An 18892-nucleotide genomic window follows, 5' to 3' on the forward strand; every position below is an offset into this window, starting at 1 on the left:
AAACAAATTACTTTTTTTTTTTGGCAATGAGAGTATAAAGTGTTGGCAAATTAGCTTTGTTGGGTTAGAGATGGTAGAAATAGAGCTTCTCTATGGAAGCATTTAGAAATTACCTGGATTGTAAATATGGAACAACATTACTTCTCCCCTTGAGATTCATATATGAATGTTTAAAAGAGAGCCCTGATGTGAGAGTTCACCCTTACTTTTCTGATTACTCATTTACCAAGTGACGTCCACAGTCGGAAAACAATAGGTGTCAGTAAGTGACCCATCACTGAAAGGATACGTCAGAGGTATATAAATCTGAATTTGCCTTGATAGTGCGCTATTAAAAATACTTCTTTTGATATCATTTCTCTCTTACAAAATGATTAGTCAGAACAAAGGGCAGAACAGACAGCCCTGAAGACCTTATACGTTGGGCAGGCTCCCTCTGTATTGGGGTTGGCACATTGCAGGGCATATTTGAGAAGAATTAAAGACTCTAACATTTTGAAATAGCAAGCCCAGCCTCTTTGGAAGTGAGGCATTGTCTTAATAATATTGAGAATCCCTTTTGTGATTTTTCAAAACCTTCATGCTTAATGGGCAGCCCTGTGGGTACCTCCAATTTCTGAAGACACTGTTTCTGGAAATGCAGTCTATTTTGAGAATCTTTTTCTGTTTCTCTGGGAAGATACACTGACTGTGTGCAGCCAGCACAAAGCACAGCTCCTGGCTCCTGGTAGGAACTCAACCAGCGTGGGTGACATAGAGCGCATTCATCAGGAAGTCAGGTCCCAGGCGTGGTGTTCTTTTCTGTTATTGACATCCTACTTTTGGGGAGCTACAGATGTGCTATGACTCGTCCTTGTCCTTCATGGATTGGATATATAGTAGGTGGATCAGACAAAAATCACATCGCACCAGCAGTATTTTCACCCAGAGCTCTGGAAGTTTAGAGGGAGGAGAATTCAGGTATTTGGGGGAATTAGGAATGCCTCACAGAACAGACAGTTTTTATGATGAGTCTTTGAGAATGCATCAAACTTTGGTAGATTGAGACAGGACAGAAAGGAGGATGGTATGAGTGGCAGGAAGAAGCTAAATAACTGCAGAAACAGGACTTAATGCAGCGTGGGTAAGTCGGCATAGCTAAGACACAGGATTCAGGGAATGGCAGCTGGTGGCTTTGTGAGGAACAGGCTGAGGCGTCACCAGAGTGGGCCAGTGGCATGAGCACAGTTGTATTTGGAGTCATGGACCGAGAGGATGGAACTCTACTCCACAGAGCCTCTCCAGAACTGTGACCACAGGGCATCAATCCTCTCCTCACGCAGCCCTCACCCTCTCCCAGTTGCCCCTAATTAAGCAAACTCTTAAGTCGTGGGTTTTTCTTGCATATTACCAGCAATGACAGAACACACTTCTGTCCTGTGATGGACTCGTCATGGTTCATGGATGTGATCGCCAGCTCCATCGTGGTGACAACTGTGTATTTCACACCACCGTCCTTCCCATGTGTGCCACACACAGCGGATGTTCCCTGAGCTGATGCTCATTCTTGGCTCTTACCTTCCTTGCCCTGGGGTCGAAGGGGGTGGGCAACACAGCTCCATGGAGAGGAGTGCCTCTGGATCTCACTCCACGGGCAACCCTGAACTTGCTAATTCACCTCTGTACATCTGATTCAACATCTGTGGGGAGCAATAGTAACTGTCTTAATCGAGCTGGGGAATTTAGCAAGATAACTTCCATCTTAACTCATTCCTGGCCTACAGAAAGCACTCAAGGAAACTGTAGTCCAAACAACAACATTGGACCTACCATTTCCCTAATCTCAATTGCAGATTTTACAAGTGCTGTGATCATTTTTACTTTATATTTTGTCTTGCACTATGTGTCCTTTTCGGCTGGTGTATATGGCCACTCAGCTATCTGTGAGCCCACCATTTATGATACAAAGCTCAGCGCAGTGCGCGTTTAGGTGTATGAGAAGAACGTGAAGAGAATTCAGACTTGCAAGTCTCAGGTAGGTGGTATGATAAAGATGAGGTCTCTGTCCTGTCTCTCAGGTATTCTCCATAACCATGTCCCTTATGAATATCGGAGACTATTTTACCTTGGGACCCTTGTTCCTCCTTGTTCTCAGAGCCCAATTTCAAAGTGCTCTGTGGCTTTGATTGGGGACCTACTAATGAGGAATGGGAATTAAGATGCCCAGCTGGGAGAAAGGGCTAAGAGGTCTGCAAAAATTCCAGTTGCGGACTTTGCGCCAAGTTATTCGAATGTCTAATGAAACACAGGGAAGACACTCTGAACCCTTTGGCACCCCGGGGAAGCAGAAGCTGTTGTGTGTGAGCTTTTCCCGTTCAGAGAGACAGATTTAGCAAACCGCAAAGGCTAGTTTGCCACCTCAGGACCATGGTATGGAAGAGGAACTTAGCGCTCGAGAAAGGGTGATGGGGGCGGGGGTGTGGCTGAGACAAGTTTTCAGCTGGATGCCCCCATCCCACTTGCCAAGTTTCTTCCAGCTACTCTGCCGGGTTCTTCCCACTCTGCCGGCCGACAGGGATTCAAGCGGCTGCTCCCGTGCATCCTCCTTGGTTGGGTTTCATGGAGTTATGCCTGTTCTCTCTCCCTAGTGCAGGAAATCTGAGGACCAATGTGGCGGGGAGAGTGGGAGGAAGGGGAGCAGAGTAACGGGGAGACTAACCGAAGCTCTGCATTAGGGCTGACTGCACTCCCCTATGATGCCAGCAGCTTATGCTGAGTTTAAGGCTCAATGAGTAAAAGGCAATAAGTATATAGAAGAGATTTGATCTGCACACAGCAGTAAGAAGCCTTGCTTGGCATTTCTCGAATGGGAGCAGAAGTGGGCTTTGCACCGAGCCACAGCTAGTCTGTCCAGTAAGGTTTAATGGACACCCGTCGCATGGAAGGTGCATGGACGGCAGGCTGGATAATAACATGAGGTTGATGGAAACCATGCCCTACTTTAATAAGCCCCTGCTGGGGTTCCGACATTATCGCAGTGGCATTCTATGTAAGGATTCATGTAATCTGAGCTGGAGAGATGGTTCAGGGCTAAAGGTGCTTGCTTGAAAGCCCGATCGCCTGAGTTTGATTCCCCAGTACCCACATAAAGCCAGATGCACAAAGGAGTGTATGCATCTAGAGTTGTTTGCAGGGCAAGAGGCCTCAGTACTGTCATATTCATTCTCGCTCTCTCTCTCTGTCCTTGCAAATGACTAAATAAGATATATTTTTAAAAAAGTTCATGTAACCTGGCCAAGGACTTCCGCCACCAATTTTTGGCCATTTCTGCTTCTAATGATTACCTGCCTCAGAGGCTTTGTTACAGTGGCACAAGCAGACTGAGACGGGGTAGGGGTGTCAGAAGCGGAATCACCACCTCCCTCCCATGTGATGACTGCCCTGCTCTGTGTGAGAGAGAAGGGAGTAGGCACATTTCACTTGGTTTTAAATGAAAATAGAAAACGTAGAAAGATACCTCTGGTGCTTGGTCAATTTCCCACAAGGTTCTGCTTTTCCAAGTGAATGATGAGTTCCCAAGGAGGAAAGGAAGTCGGACAAACCCGACGGGGCTGTTACAGATATTTTCTACCAGCCTTCTGCAGTTACTGATTCTACAGAAGCTGAGACAAGCCACAGGCTCTGGAAAACCCCTCTAATCCTTTAAGAAGTTTGTTGCCTTGGCATACAGCTCCTCTCTGTGTTTAACTAGCTAATTAGAGAAACATGGTAGAAATGTGATGGGAATTCACCTTCATTTAGACTGCAATTAAGAATTCACATATTTCAAAAAGCTCAAAAAAGAGCCATTGGATGCCAACTTTGATAAAATGTGCCCACAGTGTGCTAGGAAAATTTGAAATAAATTTATTCCCCTTTATCCGTGATGTTCGTCCTGGGTCAGGAATTATTTGTTTGTGCAAAATGTATAGTAGCTTAGCTTAAGAGTTCATTAAAGGTTAATAGCATATCCTTCCACATTGACAATGCTTCTTTGTTTTTAGAGTGAGCGGGTGGAACGTGCCACACAGTGGCTGGGCACCCATGTGCCTCACAAGTCAGAATGTTGTTTTGACAAGCACACCCTTTTGGGGCTTCAAATGATGTCATTGGTGGCAGCAAATGCACTGAACCTCCTCCAGCAGAACTTTGAAAGCTGTGTGCTCCGTCCCATTCACCAACCTCCAAACTCTCTGGAATTGCTCAAAGAGGAGCCCTTGCTACTGCACCATGGTGGTGGGCGGCCCGCTCCTAGGCTTCTCTACGTTACCAGAGCCCGTTTACATGCCTTTGCAGGCCGTTTGCAGGACAGTCATTGTGGGATTCAGTAATTTTCCTCCATTGCAGTAGATGCTCTGAACTCAGACACACATGGAGCATGGCCCTTTGAGGATCCGTGTTACTTTTACCATGAAATATACTTATGCAAGAAGTGGTGTGTGTTGAGAGAAATGACAGAGATAACAGAGGAAAGCTGAGAGAAAAGAGGGAAAAATGGGAAAAGAGAAGGGAAGAGAGAGAAGAATTTCCTCAGTAAGTGTTAAGTAGCTTAGAGAATGTAAAATCTGAGTTTCATTCAAATAACGGTATAGCCCATAATAAACTCTATGAGCATCTTACTCCATCCTTATCTTCTGTTTTCTCCCCACTCAGCAAAAAGTTCAGATTGAACTTGAAATCACAGAATCTAACCTTGTATTGGTAAAGTTAAAACTCTACCTTCCTAGCACTTGGGAGGCAGAGGTAGGAGGATTGCTTTGAGTTTGACTCCATCCAGAGACTATGTAGTGAATTTTGGGTCAGCTTGGGCTAGAGCGAGAGACCCTACCTTGAAAAACCACACACACACACACACACACACACACACACACACACACAAAACCCTACTGCCTTCCAGCCATGTAATGTCCAAATTCCAGGAAGGTGTCTTGCAAAATTCACTGTAACCATTGTGATCTTAGATGCATTCCTGAGTCAAGCTGTACTTAAGGATATGGGGCAGGAGACAATGGCTGAAGATGCAGCTGTGAAGAGTGTCATCAACTGAAGGAAGGTGCTGGCCATTTCCTTTTAGGGGAATCAGATACTAACTGGTAATGGGGAGGTGAATAATTAAAATTAATGACAATAACAATGTTTCAGTTAGGTAATAGTGATTTACCACTGAGCGCCTCTCCCCACGGGAAGAGCTTTGTAGTCATTTGTAGACTCTTATTCTCACAGTGCCTATGGGGTGGGGGCGTTATTACTCACTGTAAACATGAAGCAACAGGATTCCAGCTGTTAGACCACAGGCCATAATGGGGGAGGGGGAGAACTCAATAGTTTAGACATGACCCTTTTGGTTTCTACATAGTTTAGACATGACCGATTTTCCAGTGCCTGTTGTTCAAGCCGGTATTAAATGGAATCTATAGTACAGGGTTGACTCATCACTCCACTTCCCTCTCACAATTGTTTTGAGGCCAAATGAGGAAATATGAAAGTTTTTGCAAAATATCATGCATAAAACAAATGTGAGCCGATAGCATTGTGTGAGTTCATTGTGTAAAATCTAGTTCCATAAGCGACCCGGGGCCAAACTAGTCTTCCTTATGGGAACAAAAGAGCTCAAATGGCACAGCCTCATTTTCTCTCATCCCTTCCTCTCCTCTCCTCTTCCCTTCCCCTCCCCTCCCTTCCCCTTCTCCTTCCTCTCTCCCTCCTCCCTTTCTTCCTTTAAAAAAAGTCTTGGCTGGGCGTGATGGCACACACCTTTAATCCCAGCAATTGGAAGGCGGAGGTAGGAAGATCACCGCGAGTTCAAGGCCACCTGAGAGTACAGAGAGAATTCTAGGTCAGCCTGGGCTAGAGCAGAGCCCTACCTTGAAAAATCAGAATCAAAATAAAATAAAATAAAAAATCAAATCTTAGAGTGGATATTGAAAATCTCCCTGAAGCTTAGTTACTTTAAACCAAGCTTATTCTACGCCCATTCTTAGAGAGTTCTGTCAGCGTTGTAAGATAAGTCACTCTTCTGTACTGACTTTACATTAAGCTGGAAAAACTCGCAGCTTCACTGTTTGACATGACATGTGAGCTTGGCTCAGAACATCCTGTCACAGAAATCTGGGCAAGAGACTAGCTTAAAAACTGTACTCTAAGGAATGTGACACAACGATATAACCAGATGTGACACTTAAATCTCACAAGCATGCACCATGCAGGTGATCATTTCCGCTCTCTGAGAGCTCGTATATACTCATCTGTGCAGAAAGTGGGAAAAATAGTGACAAAGAGGAGCGAGCTAATTCCTTTGCCTTGGTTTTCTCACCCACTGAGGCATCAGCATCAGTGACAATTATGTCATTCCTAAAGACATTCATGTTAATGGTCCCTTAAGATGGATAATTTTATCATAAATTTTCAATAGATTAAATTCTTTTAAGTAGCCATTGAAAAGCATGGTCCCAAGTCTGTCTGAAATTAATTACAATGGCTTACAAAGATACAAGATACAGTTCTGGCAACCGCTGGTACATAATATACATCCTTCTCCATTACAAGCCTGTTTCCTCTCACTGCCTGCTTTGATGTGCAACAGAGCCAAGCCAAAATCCAAAAAGAGCCCTGGCACCTCTGTGTTTCCAAGAATGCATGTAGGAACCCTGGAATATGCTTAGCAATGTGACTGGAGGGATGTGTTCAAGTTAGGTGACTCTGTTTAAGTACTTTAACCACATTAAGACTAATAGCTCCAATTTGAGATGAGAAAAATAAAGGCACCTGCCCCAGGAGTCAAGTTTTGTTTATTTGGAACATTTTTCAGGTACTTGGAACTTAACCACAAGGTTCTAAAAATAGACATTCTCACAGTTGTTCTTCTAAAAAAGTTAAGGTTATGATCTTCCTAGTATATAAATTAGATTAGAGGCCTGCACAATTCCTAAAAGTATTTTTAGAAACTCTTTTTACTTGTGAAAAGCTTCCAGTTAATTTTGCTTTTATTTTATTTTATTTTTACTTTTTAAAAATTTTTCTTATTTTTATTTATTTGACAGTGACAGAGAAAGAGGGAGAGGGAGAGAGGGAAAGAGAGAGAGAGGGAGAGAGAGAGAGAGAGAGAGAGAGAGAGAGAGAGGAGAGAGTGGGCATGCCAGGGCTTCTAGCCACTGCAAACAAACTCCAGATGCATGCACCCCCTTGTGCATCTGGCTAATGTGGGTCCTGGAGAATCAAGCCTCAAACCGGGGTCCTTAGGCTTCACAGGCAAGCGCTTAACTGCTAAGCCATCTCTCCAGCCCTAATTTTGCTTTTAATTGAAAGAATATAATGTCTGGTATGTTCCAACTATTGGTATTTAAAAGTATAATATTATGTGAATTTTAAATGACATGCTTGATGTTTATTTGATTTTGTCAACCAAGAAAAAATTAATAATTTTTTTACCTGTTAGGAATTTTATCTTTTTATCTGTGAGCTCACATTTCTATTCCTTTTACTCAAAGGATCACAGCCCAATATACCACTTTTGGAAGCATTTCATTGATCACACTATCATATTTCTCTGCAATAAAAATATGTACATAGATCTAAATAACTTTTAAAAATATTTTTATTTATTTGAGAGAGAGAGAATGAATATGAGGGCATGCCAGGGCCTCTTGCTACTGCAAAAAAACTGTAGATGTATGCACCACTTTGTGTGTCTGGCTTTATGTGGATATTGGAGAATAGAACCCTGGCCATCAGGCTTTGCAAGCAGGTGTCTTTAATGGCTGAGCCATCTCTCCAGCCCCATAAATTTAGATTATTTGCTAATATTGCAAATTTCTTTTGTGTTGGATGATCATTCCTCCAAGAATTATTAATGCATAAGTGTCTAAAACAGAAAAATATATTATACATTTAATAAGCAATTATTCCAACAAGTAATTATTCAGTGTATAATGCAAAACATTATTTCAAATTTATGTTTCTTAGATGGATGGACCACTTATTTCTTCAATTAGTTATATTTTTGGACACTTATTATTAATGTCCAGAATGGTACAGGATACTGTGTGAATTTCCTTTCCATTTTTCCTTGTAGCAGAACACACTAGAAAAATGTTTGCATAAATGAGATGAGAATAGATGGAGCTTTGCTATAGCAATGCCATTAACTTCTTTATTTCTGACTAATATATTCCAGATCACGTAGTAATCTAGCATCAAAAAATTGAAAAATGGTTGAGGAATTTTAATTTTACTGAGAGCAAAAAATTGGAACTCTCCTTATATTCGAAAGAGTAAAATACCCAGACATTAGACAAACTCACTTTGTTTTCCAGTGCCTTATATACTTTGTTTCATGTACATGTACTGTATAGAAAGATCTAGAATGGCAAGAAAGGATTATTTTTGGGGCGGAAAGAATGTCAGAGCCACATGTTGGGTCATGATATACAGAGACATTTATCGTACCTATAACTGTGGGCTAACTCCACAATGCACGACCCATATACCTCAACAAGGAGGGGCCAATGGGGAGGGGATAGGTCACGGATGAGCCTAATAATGGTACCAAACTGCCTGTACTTGCAGAATAGAAAACTAATTAAAATAAAAAGGATTATTTTCTTCTGTGAACTGGGAGTAGATAATTGTTACTGTTTGGATGTTCCAAGGCCTGGGTGTTAGAGGATTCCTATCCGAGGTGGCAATTTGGGGATTATTTGGAAGATGAAGGTTTATGGGAAGTGCTTAGACTGTGGGGGATTTATTCTTCAAGGAGACTGTAGGACCTTGGCCCTTCTTCTCTCTCCTTTGCTTCCTGGCCATGAGATAAACAGGTTACCCCACCATATGGCCCCGCCATTGCTATCTGGTGCCCGCTGCCTAAGAGCAATAGGTCTGCCCAGTCACAAGCTAGAATTCCTAAAACCACAAACCAACCAACAACAACAACAACAACAACAAAAAACCCCACAGCCTTGGGCTGGAGAGGTGGCTTAATGGTCAAGGTGCTTGCCTGCAAAACCAAAGGACTTTGGTTCAATTCCCCAGTACCACGTAAGCCAGATGCACATGGTGGTGCATGCATCTGTAGTTCATTTGCAGTGGCTGGAAGCCCTGGTGTGCCCATTCTCTCTCTCTCTCTCTCTCTGCCTCTTTCCCTCTCTCAAATAAATAAATAAAAATAAAATATTGAAAAAACACAACCTTTCTCTTTCTAAGTTAATGATCTCAGGCAATATTGTTATACTGACAGAAAACTAACCCAGTGTTGTGGTTTGTATGTAAGATGCCCTTCCATGGGCTCCTGTGTTTGAATAATTGGTCCCCAATTATTGGTCCCCTTTCCTGTTTGGAAAGGTTGTGGGACACTTAGGAGGTTCTTGGGGGCTGGCCTTGCGGATTTCTAACTTGGACTCATTTCCTGTTTACCTTCTGCTTCTTGACTGTGAACACAATGTGACCAGCTCTGCTCTGGCCCTGGCCTGCGATGCTTTCACTCTGGTGGCCTCCACGCTTGCAATCTATAAGCCAACACAAACTCCTGCCTTCCTCAAGTTGCTTTCTGTTGACCAGAAACAGGGCTTATGTTTGGGTACGCTGGACTGTACTGATTCAATCTATATTGGACAGTTGTGAAAGACAATAGAAGGAAGTGGGAGGGGTTGACTTGGTGGGAGAGAGAGAGAAAGAGAGAGGGGCTGTTTCTTTCTTAAAACTGGACAGTTTGATACCCAGGCTCATATAAAAAAGAAATAACACAATTCCAACACACAATTCACGCTGCCTCAATAACTAATGAGAAAAGTTGCCAACTAACTCCACAGTGCTGAAATGATAGGAAAATCCATGAGTCTCACTACTCTTGCCTGGATCTCATTAGCTCTGCAATGGATTATTTCAGAGAAGTTTCTGTCGGGTCTTCTGCAACTTTCCTAAGGCACCACACAAGAGGCCAGCAGTCATCACCTTTCCGTGGTCAATCCAAGAGAACTGATTGCTTTCCAAACACCTGTCCCTAGGACACAGGCAGCTCCAAAGCCCTCCAGGCAACAGTTAAAAGAAATGGCAAGAGCTAGAAGGGTAATATATATAAAAACAAATAAACAAACAGGAAAACCACTTACAATGAGTGGGCCTCGGTTGTTTTCTCGGTACTTGTTCTGAAAGAAAATGTAAACGACGGTGGCAGCCAAGGAGTAGAGGAAGGCGAAGACGGCCACGGTGACGAAGAACTCTGCGGAGGACGAGGAGTCTCCGGTCAGCGCCAGCTTCTGCCGCTCCTTCCCCTCACAGGTGGGCACCTCGAAGGTCACCTGGTGCAACCTATAACACCGGAGGCAAGAGGATACGTCTTCAGCGCTGTGGGGCGAAAGCTAGATGCCCCTGGTCTACCTCTCCTAGGGCAGAGTGAGATGTGTCTGGAAATTCCATGGCGTACAACTGGCAAAAGTTCCTCAAGGAACTCCCACAGGTTCTAGATGGAAATTTCAAAATAACATCTGGGCCGGAGAGATGGCTTAGCCCGTTAAGGCACTTGCCTGCAAAGCCAAAGGACCCAGGTTCAATTCCCCAGCACCCATGTAAGCCAGATGTGCAAGGTGGCGCATGTGTCTGGAGGTCATCTGCAGTGGCTAGGAGGCCATGGTAAATAAATAAATAAAATAGAAATAAATTTTGCAGCAGGGATCATTAGATGAGGGAAGTTGAGATGGGAACAGAGAACTGAAACGAGGACAATTTCCTGATGAAGTTCTATGCTTTCTCCCCCTAACATGGCCCAGCCGGTCTTGTATCCTGGGCTCCTGGCTCTGGCTTCAATCTCTTTCCCCACTGATTTGAGCTCTCTAGCTTCCTGCTCCAACCACATTGCTCAGTGTACGAGTTTTCAGTTATGCCAAGCAGTCCTAACTGAGTATTTTGCCATTGGTTGTTTCCTTTTTCTTACAACACTCTGCTATGTCATGTCCTGTGGCCGCCTCCTTGGGACTCAGGCACTGGCCCCAGTAGCCTCAAGGAGAGCCTGCTGTGGACTACTGACCCAAAGTAGCTCCTTAACTTTAACTGGTTTCCATCATGCCATTCTGCTAAATGGCTCGTTGGTTCCCAGGTAAAGCTGTCTTCTAGAATGTTCGCTTACTGGTCTAGTTCCACTTCTCCTGGGCAGCGACTCACAGGTGATTGTGACAGTATGGATCCCCAAAGCCAGACCTTTGTTGAGAACTTTATTTGGGTAAATGAATGAACATTGTGGGTACCATAAGATCCTAATTCAATTGGAACTTTTGGAACTTTTACAGCATAAACTCTACCAAGATAGCACACAGTCTCAATATACTCCTTGATAGAAATAAACAAAATGGGGCTGAAGATATTGCTTAGTGGTTAAGGTGCTTGCCTGCAAAGCCAAATGCCTACAACAAAGTCCATGATGTTAGTCCTTTGTTGCCCCTTCACCATGGATAGATGAAGAAATTAAGCCTAGAAAGATTAAGCAATTTTCCTGAGATAAACAACTACTTATTGTTGGGCCATGGGTTTAAATTCATGTCTGATTTATTTTGTCTTTCTTTAAAAAAATTCTGTATTAACTTGTTTATGTTAAACAATGAAGACATTAATGAAGATAAACTTATTTTTGAATGCGACATCATGGGTCACCAGCACTAGAATTGCTAGAGACTCTAATATACATCCAAGACCCCATTCCAGAGCCAGCGGAAGGATCTGAGTGATAAGTAGGGTTTCAGCGATGGAATAAGAAGGAAATCTGGTTCATCTTCGTTCTTTATTTCCTGAAATATAATCTTTATGTACTGCTTGACTTACGAAAGCAGTTTGCATTGGCCATTGGATTCTGGTTGTGGAAGGGCAAACATAAAACATAAGCATGTAAAACTACAACAAAACATGGGCAATTGGAAGCATTTGTTATGGTTACATTGTAGCTCCCTTCCCTGCTTTTGGCAGAGATGAGTGAAATACTTCTCAGGAATATGCTCTGTAAGAATATTCAGAAGAATGAAATAGCTTGAAAAGATATTCATGTCATTTCTGGAACAGATGATCTTGAAGGCATGGTTATCCTTGTCTCACTATTTTAATCTGTCGTTAATTTAACACATTTTTGACAAGCAACTTCATAGTTCACACAATGGATGGGTTCTAAGGATAGGATAAGGAACAAGGAAGAGAGATATATATATAGTAATAGTTTCCTCCTGCATTAGGTTATGTTCAAGGGTCGAGAGTAACCATAGGCTTTTGAGGAGAGGACCCCCAGTTTAATCTGGGGGTGGTGGTGAAGATAAGCTTGCTTGTGGAATTTACCTTTAAGCTTTAGAGATGACCAGAAGTTATCCAGAGCAAAAGCTGAGAAAGATGAGATTCTATTTCACATCCACTCAGATGGCTATATTAAGAAAGGATTATAAGATCAGAATAATAAATGCTGGCAAGGATGTAGAGAAATTGAAACATCACTGGTGGGGATGTAAAATGGAAAGCCACTTTTGAAAACAATCTGGTTTCATCAAATGAGGAATCAGGGAATTACCAGAGGATCCGGTAATTTACTCCAAGAGGAATAACATTTGTTGACACAAACATGAGACTGTTCTGGGATGGAGAGATGGCTTAGCAGTTCAGGCGCTCGCCTGTCAAGCCTAAGGACTCATGTTAGAGTCTCCAGATTCCACTTAAGCCAGACGCACAGGTACCTCAAGCGTGCAAGTTCACACATGTGCATAAGATGGCACATGCATCTGGAGTTTGATTGCAGTGGCTGAAGGCCCTGGTGCACCAATTCTCTCTGTCTCTCTCTTGGTCTCTCCCTTTGTCACTCTCTATCTCTCATAAAAAATAGACTATTCAGGACTAGAGCGATGGTTCAGCAGTTAAGGTACTTGCTTGTAAAGCCTAATGGCATGGGTTCGATTCCCCAGGACTCATATAAAGCCAGATGCACAAAGTGGCACATGCATCTGCAGTTTGTTTGCAGTGGCAAAAGGCCCTGGAATGTCCACTCATTTTCTCTTTCTGCTTGTAAATAAATAATAATTTTTTAAAAAAAGAATGTTCATGCAACGTGTTTCATAATCGCCAAGAAGTGGGATAACCCAAATGTCCATCGACTGTTGAATGGATAAATAAAATGGTACAGAGTAATAGGGAATGAAGTTATGATACTTGTTACAGTGTAGATGAACCCTGCAAATGTTATGCTGAGTGAAAAGAAGCCAGGTTCACAAGGTGACACATTGCGTGATTTCATTTATATGACATGTTCAGCATAAACAAGTCCGTGGAGCTAAACAGCAGGTTAGTGATGAGCTGTGACTGGGGAGAGAAAATGGGGGAGGACGGCTGTGCAGCATAGGGTTTCTTTCTGGGGTAATGGCATGGTTCTAGAATTGATTGTAGGGATGGACTTACACCATTTATGATAATACTAAAATCTCTCCCATTGTACATATTTAATAGTGAATTGCTTGGTAAGTGAGTTAAATATCAAAAAAAGAAAGAATAAATAGTCAGGGAACAGGATGTATGAATTCTCGCACATGGGAGGAAGCAGTGGGGAGGCGGCTGGGGGAAACTTGCAGGTGATGAGAAATGAAATGGGTGCTGCAGGAAGGGCTCCCTTGGGGGGTGGGAGCTTGAGGGCCTGGTTATAGATGTTGGCCTTAATTTGAAGATGGATATTTAAAATATTTTCTCAGGATGAACAGCATGCTAAACAAAACCACAGTGCCATGCATGTGAAACCCACACTCACTTTCCAGGTGCCAGGATGCCCTCCAAGATTAGCTCATGCCCAATATGCCTGATCCCCCAGCTGACCTGCACCAGCTCAGCACGCAGTCTCGGTGTGCACTGAAGGCAGTTGGTGGAGGGGTGACAAAACTGCCCTTTCTTTTGTGTCATCACTTAAATGACATTTTCCCTATTGCTGACTTATTGTGTTGACTTATAGGAATTTTAATTGTACTTATCTGTACAAGGAAATAGAAAGCAAACAAAAAAATTTTAAAATCTACTGTGCTTATTAATACCAGCGACCTAGAGTTGGGGTTCTATTCATCAGCTCTTTCCCTGAGGTGAAATCAGGAGAAAGGGAAAATGGAAGAGAGGTTCTACATGAGGGTCTAATCCGAGAAAGGGAGCAGAGGATAACTTATAAAGACAGACCATGCCAGCTCACAATATCACTTGAAGGCTTCATGTTGCTACACATATGTTCTTTTAAGTAACACACACATATGTACAGATGTGTGGCATGTGTGCATATATAACTGTGCATATGATTTTGGAAGAGGACAGTATATCATCAGCATGTATTTTGCAATTGCAATAACTTAACAAGCAAATACAATTAACTTGGAACTTAAATAAGAGGGAAAACTTCCCTAAAAATAGAGCATGCCAGTTGTGAATCTGGGATCTGGCAGGGCTCCCTCTGATCTCGTGAAGGAGTCAGCAAGCAATTGCTGAGGTTGCAAAAGGTACCAAATCCAATTTGTTGATTTCAAAAGTATAATTCGCTTCTCAGTTGACCTGATCCAATCAAGGGGCAATTGAATTTTGCTGGGTTTCACTGCAGTTTTGTTTATTGCAGTCCCCAGTTTAGAGTAGTTTCTCTCTTTGTGAAGAATTTTACCATCGTGAATGTACATGGGGCTATTAAAAACATTTCTCTATGTTTCAACTAAACTGAAAGAATTACCATGCACCCCCAGTTTTGAGTTGTGTTTGCAGGGACTGGAAGGCTACTGAATGCAGCTATTTCTTCAGGGAGCTGGAGAAGGACACGTTGTTACTTCTTTCCTAATAACAAGATTTGTGATAACAGCCGCTGATACATTCCCACATCTGAGTAGTGTGCTGTACATCCTACAGCTAGATATATCTCACCTGGCCTTCATGACATCTCTTCAATAGGTACTGTTGCTACCACTGTGGTGTGGATGGGCAAACTGAGGCTTGGAGTGAGTTGTCAGCTTGCCTGACTGGGATCACATGAAGGGAACAGATGAGTCTCAGTGCTCAATTTCCCAGGACCCACAGAAGCCAGAAGCATAGGTGGTGCACGCATCTGAAGTACGTTTGCAGTGGCTGGAGGCCCTAGAATGCCCATCCTCTTGGCTTCTCTGTCTCTCTCCCTCCCTCTCTTTCAAATAAATAAGTAAATAAAAATAAGAATAAAAGTAAAAATATTTTTTAAAAAAGGGAGATATATAGGCTGGGAGTTGGGTAGTACAGAGGAACCATTATAGTTCAATAACCTTCAGCAGGTTTGGGCAAAACAGAACTAAAGGTCTTTTTTAAAAAATAAGTTTATTTATTCATTTATTTGAGAGAGAGAGAGAGAGATGCAGAGGGAGGAGAGAGAGAGAGAGAGAGAGAGAGAGAGAGAGAGAGAGAGAGAGAAAGAATGGGAGTGCCAGGGCCTCCAGCCACTGTAAATGAACTCCAGATGTATGCACCACATTGTGCATCTGGCTTACATAGGTACTGTGGAACTGAACCTCAGTCCTTAGGTTTTGCAGGCAAGTACTTTAACTACTAAGCCATCTCTCCAGCCCCTAAGGGCATATAAAATATTTGATTTATAGTTTATTTTTTAAGGAGAGAGAGAGAGAATGAATACGAATGGGTGCACCCCGGCCTCTTGCCACTGCAAACTCACTCAGGTGCATGCACCCCTTTGTGCGTCTGGCTTTATGTGGGTACTAGGGAATCTAACCTTGGCCATCAGGCTTTGCAAGCAAACAGTCTTAACTGTGAAGCCATCAACTTTCTTAACCAGTAGTGGTTCTCTAATCTTAACAATGAATGTGGGAGTGGCTCAGTGAAAGACAGTGATCACATGTCTCAGACAGGGCAAAATGGGTCAGAGGTAAGCTGTTGTTGCCATTGCACATGCCTATAGAGAAAGTTCTGACCTGTTCCTGTACCTTGAAAAGAGCTCTCTCTGCTTTCTGCATGGCCCTTTAACAAATGGAAAGACCTCCCATGCTCCTGGATAGGCCGAATTAACATTGTGAGGATGGCAATCCTACCAAAGGCAATATACAGATTTAATGCAGCTACAACCAAAATCCCAACAGTGTTCTTCACAGAGGTAGAAAAATAATGATCTCAAATTTCATATGGAAAGGCAGAAGGCCTCACATATCCCAACATATCCTCAGCAAAAGAAATACCTCTGGAGGCATCACCGTACCTGAACTAAAGCTATATTACAAAGCCATAGTAATAAAAACAGCATGGTACTGGCATAAAAACAGGAGTACAGACCAATGGAATAGACTTGAGGACCCAGACTTTGGGTCAAGCAACTATAGCTACTTGATATTTGACAAAGACCCTAACAATATAAGCTGGAAAAAAGACAGCATCTTCAACAAATGGTGCTGAACAAACTGGATAACCATATGCAGGAAATTGAAACTTGATCCACACATTTCTCCATGCACTACATTCAAGTCCAAATGGATCAAAGACCTCAATATAAGACCAGAAACTCAACTGCTACTGGAAAAAAATATAGGAAATACTTTCCATGATATAGGAATGGAAAAAGACTTCCTGAACAAAACCCCAGTAGTTCATGATCTTAAACAGTCACTCAACCAATGGCTTCTAGGAAATCTCTATGATCTGCACTCAGGAGGATGAAACTACACCCTTATCGCTCACCCTGCCCAAAAAACCAACTGCAAATGGGTCAGGTATCTTGACATGATAACCTGAAACTCTGAAACTGACCCACTTCTCCAGCCCAAGGCTGTATTTTTCCCATTGAGTACTTTTGTCATTTTTGGTTAAAAATCAAGTAGCTGTATTGCACAGGCTAATGTACCTTTTATTCTGTTCCATTGATCTACACGACTGTCTCCATGCTTGGACCATGCTTGTTTTGTTACTATTGGCTCTGAAATACAGCTTGAAATAATTAGGTATGGTGATGCTTCACACCGTATGTCCCCCACCTCCGACCCCAGGATTGCTTTGAATATCAGAGGTATTTTGTGCCTCCTAGTAAGCTTTTGTAGTGTGTGTATGTGTATCCTGTGTGTGTGCGCATGTGTGAGTGGAGTGCACGTATGTCACAGTGTATACACAGTGCTCAGAGGTCAACTTTCTGGGGTCAGAGCCACTTACCATTTACCACTGCCTTCGCCAGCCTAACTAGTCTACAAGCTTCCAAATCACTTTCCCTTCCGCCTTCTCGCTCACCTTCTGGGGTTACAGGGGCCCGCGAAGCTTCTGTCTTTTATGTTGGGCATGGGGATACAAACTCTGGTCTCATGCATGTACAACAAGCACTTTATCCACACAGCCACCTCCCCAGTCTTCCGAATGAATTTTAAGATTGTTTTGAAGAACTGTGTTGAAATTTTTATGAGGGTTGCCCTGAATCTATAAATGGCTTTTAGCAAGATAGTCATTTTCACCATATTGATTTGTCCAATCATGAGCGCGGGCGATCTTTCCACTTTCTAATGTCTCCTTCAATTTCTTTCCTAAGTATTTTAGATTTTCATTGTGGAGGTCCTTCACTTCCTTGGTTAGATGTATTCGTGGGTGTTTTATTTATTTGCTTGTTTATTTATTGAGACAATTGTGAATGGAGTCATTTCCCTGATTTCTTCCTCAGCTTGTTTCTTACTGGCATATAGGAACACTATAGCTTCATTTAATTCTTTATTTAAATTTTTACAGATTTTAATTTGAAACCTGACCTTACTGAATATATTTATCAGTTCTGAGTTTCCTGGTATAGTCTTCAGGATCTCTAGTGTATAAAATCATACCTTCAAATAACTACAACTTTGTGTGCCTTATATTTGCTTCTCTTGTCTTATTTTCTGAGAGCCAGAGTGAAAGCACCAGGGGAACCCAGAAGGCAAGTTGCAGATCCTGACAGTGGGCACACTCTCTACCTGAGCATTTAAAAATTTTTATTTATAGATATGGATAGACAGAGATAGAGGAAGAGGGAAATATATATATATGGAGAGAGAGACAGAGAGACAGAGAGAATGGGCATGCCAGGACCTCCAGCCACTGCAAATGAACTCCAGATGTATGTGTCACCCTGTGCATCTGGCTTTACATGGGTACTGGGGAAATCGAACCTGGGTCCTTAGGCTTTGCAGACAAATGCCCTAACTGCTAAATCATCTCTCCATTTCCTACCTGATGATTCTCTACAATCTCCTTTCAATCATGTTTAGAGGTTTAGAGCTGACAGGAACTTTAATCATTTTGCAATGTTTTCCCCCTCTTTCTTGCCAGTAGGACATACTTGCAGGCTTCTGGTTTTAGATGAGCTTTTTTAGCTAGCCCCGTGTGTGTGTGTGTGTGTGTGTGTGTGTGTGTGTGTGTGTGTGTGTGAGATGCAGATCGGGGTTGCATTCACACACATGCTGGTGTGCACACACCTGACTTAGCTCATGAGATTCCCGGCATGCATCACTGCCCCATCCGGAGAGATTATATATTGCTGTTGTGCGCACCTCCAGCTTTCCTCCCCGGCAGCCCTCCCTGCTTTTCAGACAGGAAATATGGAGCTCGAATGCCTTGGAAGAGATCACCTTGTCCACACAAAGCAGAACCCAGGCTTGCTGATACCCAGCTCTGAGTTGTTTGCCTTGTGGCCCAAACTCCATTTCTAAGTTTTCCAAACCACGTTGCACTGAAGTCCTTTGTTCCCTTACTCAGGAGGATTTATTGAACCCACGTGCCAGCCATTGTTTCCCTAAGAGAGGAAGGCAGTGACTAATGGGGAATGGTAAGGAAGGTGACCTAGAAGGTTGACAAGGACAAACCTCTTCCTGTCATTTTCCTTGCCTCTCCTATTGTTCCCAAAGCACGTTATTTGGTACTGTTA

General features: G+C 42.7%; 1 protein-coding gene across 2 annotated transcripts in view; it reads right to left on the bottom strand.

The window, feature by feature from the left end:
• The window catches only part of Synpr (synaptoporin), a 326729-nt gene that overhangs the window by 42565 nt on the left and 265272 nt on the right, over window positions 1–18892 (bottom strand). For both annotated transcript variants that reach the window (XM_004661269.2, XM_004661270.2), the window contains one exon: window positions 10122–10320. In XM_004661269.2, coding sequence (XP_004661326.2) covers window positions 10122–10320 — 199 coding nt within the window. The remainder of the gene's footprint in view (window positions 1–10121; window positions 10321–18892) is intronic.

Source organism: Jaculus jaculus, chromosome 16 (assembly GCF_020740685.1).
Source record: "Jaculus jaculus isolate mJacJac1 chromosome 16, mJacJac1.mat.Y.cur, whole genome shotgun sequence".
Taxonomy (NCBI): Eukaryota; Metazoa; Chordata; class Mammalia; order Rodentia; family Dipodidae; genus Jaculus; species Jaculus jaculus.